Source organism: Pipistrellus hanaki (assembly GCF_964339955.1).
Source record: "Pipistrellus hanaki genome assembly, chromosome: 11".
In the NCBI taxonomy this organism is placed as follows: Eukaryota; Metazoa; Chordata; class Mammalia; order Chiroptera; family Vespertilionidae; genus Pipistrellus; species Pipistrellus hanaki.
The window spans coordinates 21,893,190-21,914,425 of record NC_140513.1 but is presented as its reverse complement, the minus strand read 5'-3'; the positions used below and the strand labels follow the sequence as shown (position 1 = coordinate 21,914,425).

The following is a 21,236-nucleotide window of genomic DNA, read 5'->3' as shown; positions in this document are numbered from 1 at the left end:
CTATGAAAGATACAGGTCTATAATAAGATGTGATCAGCAGCAGAGTCCTTGATTTATTGGTAAAAAGCATTCTGGAATAAAGACAAAAGCTTTTTGGAAAAGGACAAAAGTATTAAGTGATGTAGAATACCTGCACTGTTTTCATCACTACCAATAATTTAGGATGTGGTTCTGAAAATTTCCCTTGGCCTAAAGCTAAATTCTAGGCTTTAGCTTTCCTGTTTCCTCCCTCCTTCCCTCCCTTTCTCCCTTCCTTCCTTCCTCCCTTCCTTCCTTCCTTCCTTCCTTCCTTCCTTCCTTCCTTCCTTCCTTCCTTCCTCCCTTCCTTCCATGGTCATTCATTCATGATTTCCCTGCCTCTAATATTTTATAATAAGGTAAGCCTACCTCTCACAGTTTATAGAACTTCTCATGAACAGATCTCACATCTACAAATTGCCAATTCTTCTGCCACTGCCCTTTGACTTTCCACCTCTGTCCTGAATGGAAATATTGCCTCGGCTCCCACGTACCCTCTGAGAGAGTGGCTGCAGGGGCTGGGTCTCCTGCACGCCTTGCTGTGCCGTGCCTCTCAGATGGGAACTGTGTGTTCTTTGCTGGAAGGTTTAGATCACAGATGTTACAAGGCAGACAGGCGAGCACACCCTCCCGGAGCCCAGGGCATGCTGAGCCAGGCACGCACTCACTCGCCAATACCAATACCAGGAGAGCCGCGGGGTGATGGAGGGGCTGTGCTCTGAGGGGCGAGCGCTGCCGCGAAGCCCTGCTAATGTTTCTGTGTGGCCATGCTGTATTTTCAGCTTGTCATCATGGCCGGGACAGTGCTGCTTGCCTACTACTTCGAATGCACTGACACTTTTCAGGTGCACATCCAAGGATTCTTCTGTCAGGACGGAGACTTAATGAAGCCTTACCCGGGGACAGAGGAAGAAAGCTTCATCACCCCTCTGGTGCTGTATTGTGTGCTGGCTGCCACCCCGACTGCTATTGTAAGTACTGAAATAGACTCCCTGCTTTGTCGTCAGATGCTAAGCCACATTCCTGTCTGCCTTCTCTCCTCTTTCCTCCCTTCCTGGGCATTCAGCAGCAGCCTTCTCAGGGGCGTCCTGTTTCAGCCGAAACAGAGTCAGTGTGACTCTGCATAAAAGCTCATTGAAACAGGGCTTTGTCTTTTGTAAGTAGTGTTTGCTTTCTGGTATCTGAATTTAAATATAGATAGATAGATAGATAGATAGATAGATAGATAGATAGATAGATAGATAGATAGATATAGCGTGTGTGAATGTCATAACTCAACAAGCATGGTCAGCTAATGTGTGAAGGACAGCTACTGTGGTCTTGAAAAAATATACCGTGGGTGGTGTGCATTAAGAAGAGATCGTGAATGCAAATGCCAGGGTTGATATAAAGCCCCTGGATGAGAGTGGCGTAGAATCCCCGGGGCCTGTGTCTCCTGCTGTTTTGATTGAACTCCCAGAGATGAGAGCAACCGCTTGACCTGATGTTTGCTCTGATTCATTCTTGACGCTCTGGTTCTGTTCACGTTACATCACATTCAATTAAGTTGTAACTTTACCTTCATTTATTTCATTCCTTCCTCTCATGAGGCCAACATAAAGGCCAGACAATCCTTTAGGGAGATTGTTTCAAAGCATAAAGCTCGCATATCTGGATTATCTGATAAAGAGTTATTTAACACTTAGACATTTTAATTTTAAAAATGGCTTGGCAAGGGGTTTAAAAGAAACATTTCTGTTCCCAAACATTTTACAAAGTCAGATCGTCTGGGATGCAATCTCAGTGATCATTTCCCCACTTCTCTTCCAATAAACGCCTTCCCAACTCTGCCTCCTCCCCCACCTGCCCTCTCCTTCCCCCCTCTTTCTTGGACAGAAATAAAAATACTTGCTGGTATGCTGAGGAATATTCTGATTGCTCAGACATTCCGCTCAAGTCTTGTTTTCTATGCGTAGTTTTGCTTGCTTTAAGATGAGAAATGGAATAAACTTTTGAAAGGTAATGTGGACATAAGGAATCATAATGCTTTATTATTTTTATTATTTTGATAAGACTGCTGTAGGGATGAGGGTCAGCACTGATTAAACATGACATGTCAGGGTGATTAATACAATTAGTTTTGCAATCCGATACCTAGATTCAAATGATGCTGTGTGACTTTGGGCAAGTCACTCTTTGCCTGCCCCTCTTCCCCCAATAAAAATGGGGGTAATGTGACTATTGCATAGAGTTGTCTCAAGACTTAAATCAGACGATATATAAACATGCCTTAGCTCAGTGTCTGGCATGCATGACTAAGTGGTTAGAAACAGGGGGGAAAGAACCTGTCTGGAAACACAACCACAAAGCACCCTCAAATAGTCACAACAATCTCACTTAGGATTGTTGATGCAAGCATATAGAAAAGGATTAGTAGATTTGCCTACCTAAAAATAAACATTTCTATCGAAAGAAAAAATATATAAAACCTGCAAAAAAGTTTGCAGCACGTGAGATTCAAATGTAAATATCCTTCGTACTTAGAAAGATGAACTTTCCGAAGTAAAAATGGGGGAGGATAAGAATAGACAAGTAGCAAAACAGTGAGTTGGCTGTGTGCATATAAACAATTTTAAACTCATCGATTATTAAAGAAAAGTAATATCTAAAAATACAGCATTTTTCCCATAGAAAATTGACAAATGTTTTAAAGAGACAGATAGCCCATGTTGTTGAAGGTGCAGATGCCTTTACACATTTCTAGTCAAGTGTAAAGTGGTATTTTCCTCCTGAAGAGCAGCTTGTCAAAGTTAAATTAAGCATTTTATAAACTTCAGACCCAAGCATTAATTCCATTTTCTAAACTTATGTTATGGAAATAATCAGAGTTTTAAAGAAATACAAAGATTTGTCTATAGGAATTTTCATCTCAACAATAGCTTCAATAGGGGAGAAAAAAAAAAACAACAACCTTGGAACTAACTAAATACATAATATTATAGAATTGTGTAAATATAGTATGGGTCAACCATGTTTTTTCCCTTCTCCAAGATAATCTAAACTTCTCTTAATTTTCTGGCTTTGTTTCCCTAGAAAAAGAAAGGGAATAGAATAAATGTTTAAACGTGTCTAAAATGCTCTGTGTTACTAGGCAAAACTAAGCCCTGGTTAGTGAATATATCTGGACTCAGCGAACTATAATTAGCCAAGGAGGTACCATGCTTTGACATCTGAGTACAGAGATGCCGGAAACGGCATGTCCATTTTGGAGCTATGAAAATGGAGCTCTTACACGGCTGAGGCTTTTCAGCCTGGTGGCTCCTGCATCCTCTTGTAAACCTGTGGTCCCCTTACACCTGAGCTGCAATGCTCTGCTGGACCATGGCACACACACGTGCTGAAGAGGAGCATGTGATGCTGCCCTGTGGGTAAGCTATGATTCCTCCCTAGGGGACCAAGGCCACGTGTAGGATGTGGTTGTCTATGGGTCTGAATATTTAATAGACCCTAAGAAGATACCTTGTGCGTGTTGCAAGTATACTCCCAAATGTGTACTTAAATATAAAAATACTAGTAAGAAATTAGGGGGTAGCGAGGGGGAGTAACTGCACAGGAGGTCACTTCCGGGTCGTTGCTGTGAGTTTTTTAGAAAGGACAAGCCAATATCTAGCACTTGGCCCATTTCACCCCCCAAAAATAAAAATAAAAATCTGGGGGGAAAAAATACTAGTAAGAAATAAACTAAAATTTACAATGATTACCTCTGAGTGTTAATGGTACAGTTCATTTTTTAAATTCTCTTTAATACTTTTATATATTTCTTTCCACTTCTGCATGAATGCATATTATTGTCAAATCAAAATATATATTTTAAAACAAATTGTATACTCCAGTTCTTCTGGCGATAAATTATGAAATGACCAGAATTTAATAAGACTTGAAAATAGCAATTCTAAAAAGCATAGACTCACCTGGTCAAAAAAACAAATATAGAAAGATAGAACTTTGTGAAGAATTTTCTCTTCTCGATAGGCAAAAATTATAGCTCCTTTATACTAAGTTTTTCAGCAGAAACTCTTCTCCAGGCTGCAGATTTTGATCATCTCTCTTTCATCGATTTCTTACCCCAAATGACACAATTAGACAGATCAAATGCTCCAATGGGAGGCCAAGGCAATAGAGCCAATGGACAGTAAGCTGAGTATTAGGAACCTATAGCTCTATTCCAGCTCTCAAGTATTGAACCCTGATTCCAGACTTTCTACTCCTTTGCTTTTCCTGATGAAAATATGACCAAGGATGCTGGCAGGTCCCCAAAATATGTGCTGAGGAATATGTCCATAAAGGATAGTGATAAGAATTCCATCTTTTAATTTACTTATATTCTGTAGCCCTGCCTAATTTATCCTTACAACATGCCAGTGAAACAGAAAAGAGACATGTCAAAAAACACAGAGAAGTTATATGGTGCAATTACCTTCGTTGTGAGTTGAGAACATTGAGGCTTAACTGGGTCCAAATGATTTGCCAAAGGTCCCAGCTAGTTCTATGTATGACTAGGTGGATATTGGCTCCATTTTTATTTTCTTCCTGAATGAGAGGCCTTGCTGGGAACCAGGGCTGATTACAGCTTATGGGTTGATGGCAGAGAGCCATGTGGCCTTTGAACCCTGCTGATGGTGCTTGATCTCCCCTCAAGGTCTGAAAGTAAGTCAGCAGCATCAGGTCAAAAAGCAGAACTCTCCAGACACTCAGAAACATTGCCTGGGAGCAAGGAGCTGTGTTCATTTCTTCTGCCCCATCCTAGGGAGGGATGGCTCATCCCAAGCAGCCTTTATTGGGCCACAGGGACACAGACCTCAAGAGCCTACGTCCACACAGGCCCTGCTTCTGAGTGTGCACCCTTCATTCCTCACCTTGCAGAGTGAACCGACTCAGGTTTGATCTGACAGGTGAGGCAGGGATCCCCAGCAGGGTTTTGCCTCCAGTGACTGTGTGACCTCTGGTAAGTCATGTTCCCTCTACGGGTTCCCTGTCTCGTCAGTAAATAAGAGGAAGGGTTGACCTAATGATCTTCAAGATGTCTCTGGTTCTAATTTTCATGAGAGCTAGAAAAAAGAACATTCTGATGGATAGACTCCAAATGTCAGATTGTCGATCCCCAGGTCTCAGATTTCTTTCTGGAGTTTCATTTTACAGTTCTGTACCTGGTCAGGTGACTCGTAGAAATGTAGCTTTTTGGTTATATTCTCTTTATTTTTTTATTCCTCCTTAAACGCATATCCTATTTTCCCTAGAGTCAGAAGAAGGCAGGGCTCCTCTGGGGTACCTCATTCGTGTGGCACTAACTAATTGCAATGTTCAAAAGAGTAGCTCCAACTAGACCAGCCCTTGGTTCCCTCGGCATTCTTAAGCATGTTATGAGAGCAGTATTTTAACTAGCTCATTTTAAATTCCCATTTCTAGACCTAGGAAACCCTAGCACCCTACCCTGCACTGTGTCTCTATGGACACGCATTAACAGCCCTATTTAAACTACAGGGACACACAAGAAAGACACAGGGGGAAAGACAATGTGTAGTTTGACCTGTCATTTCCTATTTCTCCTTTGTGCTCTGTCAGAAAAGATTAGCATCGTGTTGAGGCAAGGTCACATGGGAGAAACTGCACAGGGGCAGGCCCCGCTGTCCCAGACCTTCAGGAGAGGTTAGAGCTTGGAGGATTTATTGTGTCCAGAACCGTTTAGCTGAAAGTAGTGGCCCACGCTTGCAAGAACTCTACGGAACTCACTCTGACCAACTAGGAAACCTGGCTGACTACTGCCTCAGGCCTCCTCAATAACTCAGCCCCACTCCTATCCTAGGCAGAGAGCCGTTTAGATAAGAGGATTTAACTGGGCAGAGAATCTGATTTACCCTTATTTGATCTCCGCTCCAGTGCCACAGGGCATGAGAAAATGGCTATTAAACCATCCCCCACCCCTCCCCCGGCCTCACAACAAACTAACAGGGGAGTATTTAGCACTGAAGCTGCAGAGCATTTGATGCCCAGCTGAGAGAGCTGAGACAACCCGCCATTTGCATGCAAGTGTGCAGGCACGCACAAGCTTAGCTAAAATTTCCCAGGGAAGGAAGGGACAAGCACGGTTTGATAGAAAGGCTCAATGTGGAGGAAGTTGTGAGTCTTCACTTAGGGGGGTGTCGGGGCTGTAAGCTCTCACAGGAAATATGAAAGCCTCAGGCACACTGTGGATCACAGAGCGGGCTCAGTAAATGCAAGTCTGTGTGAGGGCCCCTGAGCACACAGCTGCTGAAGCAAGGGGCCATTGTAGGACCTTGTCCTGTCTCATCCTCCACCCTGCCAGGCTCTGAGCATCTCATCTGTCCCTTTAAGGCCTCATAATTCACATCTTTTTTTTCCTTTTGTACATTAACACAGGCCTTTTGTTGTTGTTGTTGTTTTTACCATGAACATATTTTCTTTGTTGATAACGTACAATTTATAATTTTTTTCTGGGAAAGATTTATGTGAATTTTTAACACATGGACATAACAATAGGGTGGTGAAGGCCTGGAGTGTTAGGTGGGGCCGGCTAGAAGGGGTCAATGGGAGTAAAAAGAGATGTGTAATACTTCAACAATAAATATTTAATTTTTTAAAAATGTAAAGAAAAAATTCATTTCCCTATATTCGGTTCGTGAGTGCTCTCAATTCCTTTACAGATTGTTTTCTGCCCTGACATTGTTCCACAGACAGATTTGCTTACCACCTTCGAGATACCCCTTCTAATGGTCAGTGACTAGTGACTGTGTTAAGGCGCTTTGATCATTCATGTCTTCAAAAGACTATTGTTTGCCTAAAAGACATGCGGATCAATTTCCTTGGTGATCACAGTGCATTTTACTTTTTATTGAGAGCAGTATTTTAGCTAACTCGTTTTAAATTCCCATTTCTTTTGTATCCACTGTCAGAGAAAAGGCATAAGAGACGTGACATTTCCTGCTTTGGAAATGTAGGGTGTCACCTTGGTGCTACATTTTATAACCAGGGTGAATTTAAGGCAGCCTCTGAATGGGTAGGTGCAGCCCCTGGATTAAGACCAGCAGGGAGGCTGCAATCGAAACACTTATTGTCTCAGTTGCTGAACAGTTTTCAAAATGCCATCATCATCCCAATGACCTTGATTTTATTGAAAGCCTTGAGCTTTGAAAGACATAAGGTGTGCCCAGAGTTGAATTCTTTTATTTACACTTAGGTGTGATGAAGCAGAAGTCAAGAGCCCTTAAAACAACCAAAACTGAGCAGTGAGAGGACCAGCCCCCATCAGGAAAGATGTAAGCAGAGTATGAAGATGTTGGCAGGCAGGACTGGCAGCATAGTCTATGTGTATAAAAATCTCCTGTGTCACTTTTAAACAAAACCTACAGCAAAAACCATGTCTGACTGTCTTGGAAATGCTCGTGCCTATGGAAGCTTCTCAGAGAGCTTATTGGAAGCTTCTAAAAATCCCTGGGACTGCTCTAGCTGGTTTGGTTCCTAGAATAGAGCATCAGCCCAGGCACTAAAGGATCCTGGGTTCAATTCCAGTCAAGGGCACCAATGTGTTTCTCTCAAATCAATGTTTCTCTTTCTGTCTCACTCACTCTCTTCTAGTCTCTCTAAAAATCAATGAAAAAATATTCTCAGGTGAGGATTAAAAAAACATTTATAAATAAAAATCCCCAGAACTGAAATCTCTGAAGCCACTTAGACACTAATATTGGGACCTTTTTAATCACAACTACATACAACATGCAGTGAACCCCCCTTACAATATAAAATTATAATACATCTTACAGTGTGTATTTTTTTTTCTATAGGCTGTTTATATTTTGAAATCTAAAAAGCTGTTCCCTAAATATTTTGCACTCACCAGATCTCCTACAAAACATTGTGAAGAAATGAAGTCTAAAAGATAGCACACCAAACTAACATACTACATTCTAGGGTTATTGGTTTATTATTTGCCATTTGGGTTTCCATATTTTAAAGACAACTTTAACAAGATAGAATAGTTATCCTAATTACTTAAAGTATATTTACTGTTATCTAAATGTCTTTTGTCCCTTGGGATAAACGCAGGTATAGCTGGAGGGTGAGAAATGCACTAATGGAATCCATTTGCTGTTCATTTATTGCCAGATCTGGAGTTTGGCCTTGATGATTTCTCACCAGAGGGTGTTCTCATTTGCCATGAGTGATATGATGTTTGTCAGCTAACAATGAGAAAGGCCATAATAGGGCAGCCAGGATGGAACACATGGTGCATCCCACATGCCCCAGCTGCTCTCTGCACAGAGTAGTAGACGGAGGCAGAGTGCGTGTGGCAAAGATACAGATGGAGGAACCCAGCCATTGCCAAAATCAGAGTCATAAATCTGACACAATGTGCTAAATGGCACCCAACGTGGGCTGGAGGCCTGGCAGGAAAGAAGACCCCTTCCCCCGATCAAGCAGAATCCTCCCTCTCCCTTTCGCCAGGCAGGATCAGGCCCTCTATGAGACGATAGGATCCAGTGGATGGAGAAATAGCACCCTATGTGTGATCAGAAAAATGAACATCCATGAATCCCACTCACTGGGATCAAGAGCTAGATTTTTCCAATCAGTCCTAACTAAAAACTAGGAAGAACTTCCTAAAAAAGTATAAGATGACCCCCCCCTTCCTCCCTCCCTCCCTTCCTTCCTTCCCTTTGTAAACATTCATTATCACTTAATATATTCTAGGCTTTAGGTCAATAACTAGATATATAGTTAGTATAGATATCCTTGCTCTGATTTTTTTTATGCTTCATACCTCAATTGTGATTTGAATATTGTTGGCTATTGATAATATTTTTTGTGTGCTGCTAATCACTTTGACATGAGAGTCTTGAGACATTTCACTTATGGATTTATTTGAACCCCGTACCCTTTTGCCTAAGTTCTATTTGGTCTGCTATACCTTGAAGTGATTTTGTTTCAATTTTTTATGTACTTTAATATATATATATATATATATATATATATATATATATATATATATATGTTGATTGATTGATTTCATAAAGGAAGGGAGAGGGAGAGAGAGATTGAAACATCAATGATGAGAGAAAATCATTGATTGGCTGCCTCCTTCACACCCTCCACCGAGGATCGATCCCACAACCCGGGCATATGCCCTTGACTGGATGGAATTGAATCCTGGACCCTTTAGTCCACAGGTTGAGGCTCTATCCATTGAGCCAAACCCACCAGGGCTGTTCGTGTACTTTTTTTTTTTTTAACAAGAATAGGTTGTATATAGATTTTCTCATGTATCTTCTTGCCTTTTTTTTTTTTTTTTTTTAATTATCCTCACCTGAGGACACTTTTTCCATTGCTTTTCAGAGAGAGAGTGGAAGGGAGGGAGGGGAAAATAGAGAGAAACCTCCATGGGAGAGAGCCACATCGACTGGTTGCCTCCCATACACACCCTAACCAGGGGTGGGAAGCGAACCACAAGCTAGATACATGCCATTGATTGGGAATTGAACCCATGACCCTTCAGTGCTTAGGCCAACACTTTAACCACTTAGCACACCAACCAGAGCCATTTTCTTGCTTTTTTGCCCTCTTACACGAGTAGTAGAAAGCTTCAATGAATACAGAACTTCTAGAATTTGCAGAGCTCTTTCCTATACACTAAGAATGTTTTCATCTTCTGAAATGGCTGTGGCAAGCAATGCTTTCTTTCTTTCTTTTTTTTTTTCTTTTGTCCCCCATGTTTATCACTCTCCATCCTATTTCCCTGATTTACATTTTAATCATTTCATGACATTACATGACATATTTATTAGTTTGTTTGTGTTATCCCCCTAAACACCACAAATGTGTCACCAATGTTAGGACAATTCCCTCTCCAAAACTGGTGAATGAAAAATGAATATATAAGTAAATCTAGGTTGAAAAAGATCATTTACTATGTGTTCCTTAGTCCTTGGTTTTTATTTATTCTTAAGTGATACACCGCTAATTGCAGGCTGTCTAGTCCATATTGGGAATTTCCTGCAGTGTTTATCTTCAGAGAAATTAAGGTCAGAGGGTTCTATCCATAAGTAGGTCCTCTAAAAATTCAATGTTTTATTTGTTCAACAAATATTGAGTCTACTACATATTGGTTCTGTTTTAGGCACCCTACAAGGAAAGGCAAAAGTTCTTCCCATAAGGACATCAGAGTCAAATAAAAAGGGACTTACAAACAGTAATTGTAGTTAATTGGCTAGATGTTAGGATAGAGATCTATATGATGTATTGTATGAGCAATGACAAGTCAGGGTCTCCCTTTCCTGAGGGGGCTGGAAAAGGCTTTGAAAAGAGCAGTGACACTTTCAGTGAGTCTGGAAAGAGAAATAATAGAAATCATTTTTTTTTATAATCTTCCTCATTAAACCTATATTCCAAAAGACCTTCATTAATCTGACATGCTTCATTCATTCAACAATGATTAACTACCATGTACCTTCCACTGGATTAAGCCCCTGGGATACCATAGAGAATAAGAGAGGCATGACATCCCATAACAGAGAATAACAATAATACTATGTAATTATTTGTGATAAGACCTAGGAAGGAGAAACATGAGGTAAGAGATTCATGTACAACAAGAATGCCTGAGCTAGTCTGTGGAATAATAGAAAACTCCCTCAAGGAAATATGATTCCCGGTATCCGAGCATCCATAAATTGATCCCCATCTGTTCACAAAGATAAGGAAGAGCAATGCAGTTCCATCATGAACATTCGGATCAAACAAAGCCCCTTGGCACCTTATTTTGGCAGCAATATGTCTTGGGGGCAAAGAGGGAGGACTGGGTTCCTGAAGCCATTCAGACATTTCTACATGACAGAGCTCATTGACTCATTGTTCATTCCAAGGGGTGTTAGGCACAGAGTATTTCCGCACCCGCCAAGGTGATCCATGCTGGCCCATTGTCTGCCTGTCTGACACTGATGTCTGTCTATTCCAATTGACTTCCCACTACAGTTCTATTTCTGCCATTACTATTCTTGCTTATACTTTAGTGTCATATGAGTTTTTCAGTGGTGAAGGCATATTGCATCTAATTTGTTTTGTTTTCTATGTTCTCATTGCTAAACACAAGTTCAATAGATATTTGTACTGAGTCGCTAGTAAGTGTAGTGGTTAAGAGGAAGAACTCTGGAGCTGGAGCCAAGCTTTCCTGGCTTCAAAGTTAGGTTTTTGTGACTTATTAGCTATGATGACCTTGGACAAATTATCAAACCCCCATATACCTCAGGGTCTTAGCTGCACAGTCAGGATGGCAGGTCTATTTAGAGGCCACATCCTCGGGCTGCTTCAGACACAGTCTGGCTGTGTGTGGCCAAGTCCCCGAGACTTTCAATTTCCTTACTTGTAAAAGGAAAGGGTAAACATCTATAAATGATTCCAATTTAAAAAATTCTATAGTTTAATTTCCATCACCTTGTGACATTCATGATATTGTTATTTGTATTCATCCAAACAGATATTAATGACAGGGGGGATGTAAGGCATGGGAATTCTTAAACATTGGTAGAGTTTATCTGAAACCACAGGATATACAAAGCAAAGAAGAACATCTATCCGATAACATTCTCCTGGGGCAGTGTTGAAGTAATGGATTAGGAAAATAAAAGTGGCATGTGAAGTGGTGGGAAGTGTGAACTTTGGCACTCCGCGGTCCAGGGTACCTCACGTGCCAGTGTGTGTTCTAGAGGGTCAGTTACTTATTCTTGCTGAACTTTTGTTCTTCATTAGCATAGCAAGAGTAAGAATTCCTGCACTGGGGATCTTGTGAATGTGAAAAATGCTATGATAAGGTGTCTAACACTTAGATTTTAAATATATATATATATATATATATATATATATATATATATATATATATATATATGTTGATTTCAGAGAGGAAGGGAGAAGGATAGAGAGAGAAAAACATCAATGAGAGAGAAACCAATCAGCTGCCTCCTACACACCCCCTACTGGGGATATGCCCACAAGCAAGGTATATGCCCTTGACCGGAATCCAACCTGGGACCCTTCAATCTGCAGACTGCAAACTGGCCAGGGCCTGACACCTAGTTTTTAATGGATGATGATAACTATCAACGTTCTATTCTTTATTGGTGGTTCTCAGTCTTCAATTATGGCAGTGTCAGAGTTGGTGACAACTTGTCTCATGCTAGCTCCTTGTTTTAAATGGGAGTACATTGTGCTGGGAGCTATAAGCATAAGGAAGAAATATAAGATGTAGTTTCTGTCATTAGGGAGCTTACAATCTACGCAAAGGCATTATCATTTAAATTATACAATACATGTATTAGTTCAAGATAACAAGGAAGAGGAGCCAATCATAAACAAGGGACAGTCAGCCAGTTTAGAGGAGAAGTATAGCTCAGGCAAACATTCAAATAAGGCTTTATCATGCCAATAAAGGTAGGGTTGCATATCACAAAGTAATAACTTTTTGTGCTGTGTGCATATGGTGCCTTGTTGGGAACACTGGCTTTTCCACTTATTTCTCAGTATTGCAACTCACATATTGAGTTAAGAAAAAGTCAATCCCAGCATGAGTAAACCTGGTCATAAATTCTATTACAATTGTTTATTTTAACTGATGTTTTATGACCTTAAAATTTAATATTGTAGTCTGAAATCGATCTGAGATTATTAATTATTGCTTTCTCTAATACTCTCGACCAGTTCAGTGCAAACTATTACTTAACTCCCCATCTCCCCAACATGATGCCTTTTGCAAGGGTTCTGGAGCCTCAGAAGCTCTTTGTGTTTGTGTGTTTGAAGCCAGGGGTCTTTTTTATCAACCAGCTCTCCAATTTGACATTTCATACACATTCCTTCTGCAGATTTTTATTGGTGAGGTGTCCATGTATTTCATAAAGTCAACCCGAGAATCTTTGATTGCCCAGGAGAAAACCATTCTAACCGGAGAATGCTGTTACCTGAACCCCTTACTCCGAAGGATCGTCAGGTTCATAGGTGAGTACAAGAGCACGCTGAATTGAGTCACGCCTATGGGTAAAACCTACTAAACTTAGTAAACACAAACACTTGAGCCAGGTGCTTTGAGGCTTTTGCCAAATGCAGAAACTGAGCCTGATCATAGTGCCAAGTCACATTTTTGATCCTTCAAGTGGAATAGTACTTATTTTAACAAAATAATGCTTTATGCTACCAAGGGTGAGAAGAAACTTGGGATTCTAATAGATTTCTGGGGAGGCTAAGTTGATAAACCCTTCTACATAGTTATTTGACAATGTATTTCAATGGTCTTAAAGATAACTTATTTTAAACCCATCATTCCACTTTAAAGTATCTATCCAAAGGAAATTATCAGAGATACAGATAACTTTTTATGGACTAAAATAACTTTATCATAATATAAGTTAGAAATATCTAATAATACAATTTTTAAAAAATAATGCTACCACCATAAGTTGCATCCTCAGGAAATGGTATTGTAAGAATTTTTATTGAAGGAAGAAATATTCAAGGTACAATGTTATGTGAAAAGAAGTCAAGACACTATGAATCTATAATTCTTTCAAAATAAAAAGAATACAACATCATATAAATGTATGTATGTGTATGTATATAAGTATTTGTGTATTTGTATCTCAGGAAAAAATTAAAGGAAATATGCTAAAAGTTAACTGTTGTCTCTTTTGTCTTGTAGAATAATGGGCGAATAATTTTTATTTTATTTATTTATTTATTTATTTTTGCTTTCTGTTGTCCTGTATTTTCAATTTTTTAAAATCATGAATGTATAATTTTAAATTAAGAAAATGAGCTAAACATTATTTTTTAAAAAAAAAAAAAAAATAGGGGTGGCAAAATAAAGGCTATTCAGAAAGATGGCCCCGTTGTTTAACAGCATCTTCAATGTACAAAGCACTGCTGAAAGTGGTACCCCAAGGTCCTCAGTTCTTTGTCTTCTCCAGTCTGTGTGGCATAAACTTCAACAGATAGTCCCTCACCACATTCACACATCCAAATTAAATGTTAAATGAGAAAATGACAAGAATAGCAAAGTTAAGGGGAAAACATTCTAATTAAGCCATCTCCTCCTGTAGATAAATGTTATTGTATTGACCTTGACAGGGAGGATTGAATTCCTTGGATTCACAAATCCAACAATATATTTTTCCCCCCAAGGTTATCATTATAAGAAGATGTCCCACCTCCCTGGCATTATGTATAAATTCTCATAAACTCTTCTACCCAATTCTAAACCATTGCATAATTTCTTAAATTTCTTGTACATGATGTGTGAAGGAAGGAAAGGCATTGACTGAACTAACAAATTTGACCAACACTTAATAAAAACAAATGTAGTCAAATTAGCAACAGATATTTGGATGGCTCCCTTTTCTCATTTCTTCACTCTCCTTCCCTTCCCTTATTACCATTTACTTTGGTATTGCATGACATTGAAGAACAACATGGAGATTTAAATTCTCAAAAGATAAGCACCTATATTTTGCTTTTTCAGCAGCAAAATAAAATAAGGAAGTCAGATTTTCCCCAAAATTCATGAAGATAAGTTGAGTTTTATCCTTTTCGTACACAAATATACTTGAATAAATACATTCATGTAAATATCAACTATTCAATAGTAACTCTTTAAATTAATATTGAAAAGCATTAGAATTTGCTGAGGGTTTTTGGGTTTGTTTCATACAGGAGGAAAAGTAAACTAACTTTCTCTTCCTGAATAAGTACCTCTTTTTTTTTTTTTAGTTAAAGAAAAAAAATGGATCCTAATATGCTAAGATTAGACCATTAGCACCTAAAATAGCCTGTTATCCAGAAGCTATTTATTGTTGCCTTTTCGTTTGGAATCACATAATTGCTTTATTATTACTTCTAATAAAAACTTGATTAAATTCCAAGCAAGTCTTCTGCCATTTAGGTCAGATCTAAGGAGTTGGTAGCACTGGGTAGAATAGAAAGTGCCATGGTAAACAGTTAATTCATGTAACACTAATTAATTGCCATAAATTAAGTGTGATCTAAATGAAGCATGAATATTTTAAATGCAGTTTCAAAGGTCACAGTGTTTTATGGTTATAAGAATTGACACCCTGAGACAAGCCTAATGTTAGCCTTTTCAAGAACTAGAAAATCCTTCTCAGTTTTGAAAGTCATTAAAATGCACTTTACCTGAAAAGAGACTTTATTTGATTCAATCAATCCATTTCTACTTGCATTTACTGTTTTTACTTCAATTACAGAAACGGGGAGACTGGTCATATTCATTCAACCTTGAATGAATACTTTGTTGGGCATGTACTATACGTTGGGCACTGATTAAGGTATTAAAGACATATTAGTGAACCAAATAGAAAGAGATTTGCTCCTCGTTGAATTTATATTCTCGTGGGAGAAACCAGCCATTAAACAAATAAGTGAATTATAGTGTTGAATGTGAATATGAATCTTCTCTGATGGGGCGCACAGGGCTTCCCAGCTACGCCGTGAGAGGCACAGGACTCACTTCAACTGGGTTTCCCAACATTATTCTGGAGATCGCTATTGCCCTTCCCCTGGAATTGGACAGCCAGCAGGTGGCAGGGAGCATGGGAGTGGCCCTTGGCTCCTGCAGCCAGATCAGGGGGGTTCTTTCTCCTCCTTGGGTGGGTGACACCCTCAGCCAAACCCTCCCCTTTCCTAGAGTTCATCTTGAAACCCAGTGGGCTGGTCCTCCAGACCATGGCTCTGGGTCATCGCAGCCAAGCCTTTTCACGCAATTCCAAAAAAACAAAGCAACAACCACAAGGCTGGAGCCCATAGCTTTAGACTTTTGTGTCTGCTGTGAATCCATTCAGAAACGTAACCAGCTCCAAAAGCTGGGAGCACCACTGGGAGGAAGGGTTACAGGAATGAACAAAGTAACTGTTAAATTCTCAAAAACAGGATCTCCCCTAAAGGGTTTTAGGCACTAGTTTTAGGGCACCTAAACATGGTTAAATTGCCTTCAGATGATACCTTGCAATGTAGACCATCAGGGGTGTTCGGGCTGGCTCCAAGGACAAATGTAGCTATTTTTAGCTTCGGAGGCTGGTAAAACACACGGGAGGAGCTCAGAGTTAAGCCCAGGCATGGCTGGTGGTTTCTTACAAAAAGCGCAGTGGGATCTGCCATTGTCTGTGAACCACCAGCCCTGCAGGTCCCACTGCCCTTTTTTGGCCTGGCCCGTGCCAGGTAGGTGCCGCTCAGGCTGCCGCAGTGCCCTTCTGAGGCTACATCTAACGCACCAGAATGAAATGTTTGGGAAGCAGGTGCTTGTTAAGCCGTCAGGAGAGGTAGACCCAGTCCAGGGGAGGCGGAGGAGAGGGGAAAGCAACTTCCAGCAATGTTATCACACGACAGCCAAGAGAACTGGCTGTCACCGTCACTGTGGCCACAGAGCTGACACTGCAGACAGGAGCCCAGGAGCCCCAGATCCTCTGTCTCAGGGAGAACAAACCCGCCCTAATTGGAAGCACTTCTGACAAATGCAATGCCAGAGGAGAATGCTGTCCCTGTCCCCATGTCAAAGCATAAATTACCCTCGCTTCCTGGAAAAGAATGTCTAGACGGACTTACTGCCTCCTCGATAAAGCCCCAGACCTGCTCTTCGAGAATCCTGCTTGAAGATGAAAAAAATAAAATAAAAAATGTCTAACCATTCAGACTTGCAGAATGTAGGGGTGAAAACTGCCAGGAATGATCAATGAGAGGCAGCTCTGGGAGGTCAGACCCCGGGAGGGGGAGCTGGCTGACGCCGCTGAAAGAGCCAGTTCTCATTGTGAGAAGGCGAATCCTGGCAAAGCCACAGAAAGGAAAATTACAGCAATCAATACAGATCGCAGGGAGGCCGGATGGGGCTTTCAGCCTCACCTGTCTCCGTCCTGCTATAATGGATTAACTTTCGAGTGCTGATATCAGCACCATGTGCAGGTTCAGGACATTGAACTTGGGAGTCAACATTGGGTAGAGCTTTCATGAAAACTATAGCAGACCCCTGACATTCACCAGGGTGACACTGCCTCTCACGGGTGCCCACGTCTCCCGTAATTGAGCTGCATTTGAAAAGTTGGCTTTATCCCTTTAAGCAACTTGTACCCACCTTGGGTCTGAGTAGCCTCTCTCGATATATTGAACAGATAGTAATCTCTACATGTGCTCTCTTAGGCTTGGGAAGAATTCACAGGGAGGCTTCCTGGAAGGCAGTGTTTCCCAAACTTCTCTCATGATGAGAATCACCTGGTGGAGTTGTTAAACCACAGATTCCTGAATCCCACCTAAGAAGTGCTAAACTAGAATTTTTGGGAACATACAGGTAAAACTGTATACTTAACTAGTGCTCTAAGACAATTTTACCTATAAGTTCCCCGAAATTCTAGTTTAGCACTTCTTAGGTGGGATTCAGGAATCTGTAGTTTAACAACTCCACCAGGTGATTCTCATCATGAGAGAAGTTTGGGAAACACTGCCTTACAAGAGGGAACTTAGGGGCATGATTACATTAAGGATCTTGAGGTGAGGATCATGTCCTGGATTACCCAGGTGGGCCTGATACAATCAGAGGGTCCTTATATGAGGGAAGCATGGGAGAGTCAGAGAAGAAGATGGTAGAAACCGAAGTCCTAATGAGAGGCTTGCTGAAAGGGCAGGAGGGGCGGGGCGGGGGGGGGGGGTGTCATAAGATAGGAATGAAGGTATCTTTTAGACACCTGAAAAGGCAAGGAATGAATTCTACCCTGGAGTTTCCAGAAGGAATAAGCCCTGCCTACACTTTGATATTAGCCCAGTGAAACCTACTTTATATTTCTGACCTTCAGAACTGCGCAAGGATACATTTGTGTTATTCTGTGCCGCTCGGTGTATGGTAATTTGTTACAGCAGCAATAGGCAAACTAATACAGTCAACAAAGTTTATCTTGACCCCTCTTTACTTCTCATTTTCTCTTGCCAACATCAAAAGACACATCCAATTCAATCAAGGTTTCCGGAATGATCTTTTCTCTCTCTTCTAAGGACAACTCCCCAGCCTCATTCACTCTGATAGATAACACCTGCCAGGAGACGTTCATTTCCAAACAGCGCCAGGGAGAAACTGTTTTCTATAGAAAGAGAATGCTGTTGAGTAACCGCTTAGCGCTGGGCCCCATCCCCGGTATTTCGCACCTTCGTTCATCTTTCCAACTCCTTTCTGAGGCGTCAATCCCGTCCATCATTTTGTGACTGAGGGTCCCAAGTTTCAGACACTGTAAATAACTTATTCTGTGAATGAGCTACCAACGGTGGGACTAGAACCCAGGTCTCTCTGACTCCATAATTCAGAAGTCCTTCCCAGTAGAACATGCCTCTTCTAATTTACTTACACAAAGTCATGCCATGCTAACAGCAAGATGCTGCATGGAGAAAGATGCAAGTGCCACACCCTGGAAAGGGAGAGGTGAGGGGACAGACCTTTCAGTGGGTTGTCCTGGACTCAGTGTTTCCTCTTGGGGATAAAGCCAGTCATCAGCGTGCGGCACCATTTCTAATCCTTGTAAATCTTCTTCTAGGGGTGTTTGCGTTTGGGCTTTTTGCTACTGACATTTTTGTAAATGCCGGACAAGTGGTCACCGGGCACCTCACGCCATATTTCTTGACGGTGTGCAAGCCCAACTACACCAGCACGGACTGCCGAGCCCACCAGCAGTTCATCAACAATGGCAACATTTGTACCGGGGACCTGGAAGTGATCGAAAAGGCTCGGAGATCCTTTCCTTCCAAACACGCTGCCCTGAGCGTCTACTCCGCCTTATACGCCACGGTGAGTCTGCGAGCCTGGCCGTCTGACTCTCCCAAGTGGAACGGCGGCTGGGATGTGTGTCTGTCTGCCCTCCCTGCCCCCATTCTTTCATCACTGTCACGTCTAGTGGTTTTTAGAGTCTTGTTACAAACCGTTTCTCCTATGTGGTACCATGCTGTTGCCCCCATCTTGCCAGAGGAAATGAGTTCTGGAAAGAATGCTGATAATCAATTAGTCAAATCTCCCCATTTTACTGATGCAGAAACTGAGGTCCCGAGAATAGCTAAGAGCGCACAATTGGAGCTGGTACCCAGGCTTCTGGCTTTGTGTCTAGGATTCTCTCACGGCCCACGACAGCACTCTTTGCTAGAGTTTTGGTGGGTTCCAGCCGGCACAGACTCCTCACACCTGCCTACAGATGTGCAGGTGTGGGCCATAAAGGCATGGCCAGGCCTGCAGTGCACACAGCCGGGGAAAGTCACGCTTTCCTCCGCTCCTCCTGACCCTTCTCCATCACTTTGCCACCCTGATGGCTGACCCCACGACCCGACACTTCACTTCCCCCTGCTCTGCAGAGCACTCAAGCCTTGGTGCCCCCCTCTGAGGTATAATGCTCTCTCCTTTTTCTTTTTTTTCTTCTTCCTGTTTTCACAGAGAAAACCTAAAGTGCAACTCATCTTAAAATACAAGGCGATATGATGGCATCACGCTTTTTTTTTTTTCCTTCTCTTTAATTTCTTCCATCCGGGAAATGATCTCATTTCACCTTTCTCTGGCCTGTGCTTCTGTTGGGGCTAGAAGAAATAATAATACTTTCCCTCCCACCTTCTAAGTGATTCTGGCTGTGCTGATTATCAAGTTAACAGGGATACATAAACAAGGGCAAAATCAAAGTTCAATATAGGTGCATGGGGAGTTCTCATAGGCATGAAAACTCCAAAAACCATGAAGCCGCCTTGCGTATATAAGACATTTGAGGCAAAGGGGAAAGGTGGGGAACAGGAAGTTAAGATTTCAGAAGTGAGGACGGGTGAGTCACAGGTAATTGAGAGAAAGCAGAACACATGTGGCAGGAAAACCCTTGCTAGGCAACTGAGAAACGGCGGGACACAGGGCCAGCTAGCTGATTTTACCATGTTTAATGCAAATTAGGCTAAAGCAGCATCCTAAGATCTCCTTCCTGAAGCAGGTTTCTCTGTCTGAATCCCCTGGGCAGGCAAAGTGGAGAGGTCCTATTTCCTAATAAACAGCTTCAAATCAGTATCCCAAAAAGGCAGCTTCAGGGTGGAAAAACTCTGGTCCCTTCACTTGCATAGCACTGAGAGTTAGGGATCAGATCAAAGGCTGAATATCATAGGCAGTTAGCGTGGAAGCCCAACCCTTGGTGGAAAATATCCCTTTCCCTTCCTCCTACGCATTTTATACTCAGGAGATGTCTGATCTGGTGATTCTCAATGAAAGGTGAGGGAAGAGAAGACAGAGAAAAGACCCCTTTCAAACTGCCCATTCTTTCCAGAGCTTCTGAGCATGCCCCCCCTCCCCCCAGCACGTTCCCATCCCCTCCCCTGAGAGTCTACCTCTGATGGCAGAGAATCCCTGCAGTTAACTCTGATTTACATACATTCAGGGAGAAAAAGAGTGGCTCACTATTAGTCTGTCCCTTCAGAGACAGACTTTAAAATAAAACGCTAAATATTCTCTCTAAAGCAAAGTTTCTTCGGAGTCCCATTTACAGGATCACATCCATAGGAGCGATTTACCCACCACCAATTATCCAAAATGTCTTCTTAATGATTCCTTTAAGATCTTTCTTTAATGAATACCTGATAAAAGTTATTTCAGCTGCCCTTCCCTCCCCGCCCCATAAAGAAACACAAACATAAATCATACAGAAGCCTCAGTTTACAAAGCAGATCCATTATAGCTCAATGAGGCTTCTTTACTTTATTTAAACAAACTATGCCAGGTTTCTTTCTTTTTTTAAGCAAAAAAAAAAAGTCCTCTCAGGCATTTACTATATTTTTCATATTCAAAATATTGACTTGCCTTAAATCATCTAGAACCTAAGTTATATGAAGCAATGTACTTTTAAAATATTTTTTATTGATTTTGAGAGAGGGAGAGAGAGAGAGAGAGAGAGAGAAAGAGAAAGAGAAAGAGAGAAAGATGTGAAAGCATTCAACCCAGACAGGTGTCCTGACCAGGAATCCTTTCAGTATATGGGTGAAGCAATGTACATTTGCACCATTTTCTATATTTTTATCAGGCTCAACTCACTGCTATGTGAAATTAATTTTACAATACCATTATAAAAATTAAACAGATTACTTGTAATAAACTGCTCTCATCAAGTAAGATATAATTTTATTTTGGG

At 41.3% G+C, this 21,236-nt stretch overlaps 1 protein-coding gene across 3 annotated transcripts in view; it reads left to right on the top strand.

The window, feature by feature from the left end:
• PLPPR1 (phospholipid phosphatase related 1) overlaps window positions 1–21,236 on the top strand; it is a 175,285-nt gene that overhangs the window by 140,393 nt on the left and 13,656 nt on the right. For 2 of the 3 annotated variants that reach the window (XM_084898436.1, XM_084898438.1), the window contains exons 3-5: window positions 801–989; window positions 12,921–13,053; window positions 18,633–18,883. In XM_084898436.1, the coding sequence (XP_084754562.1) occupies window positions 801–989; window positions 12,921–13,053; window positions 18,633–18,883 (573 nt within the window). Of the gene's footprint in view, window positions 1–228; window positions 378–800; window positions 990–12,920; window positions 13,054–18,632; window positions 18,884–21,236 lie in introns of those variants that run through there. The other variant, XM_084898437.1, reaches the window with a different exon arrangement.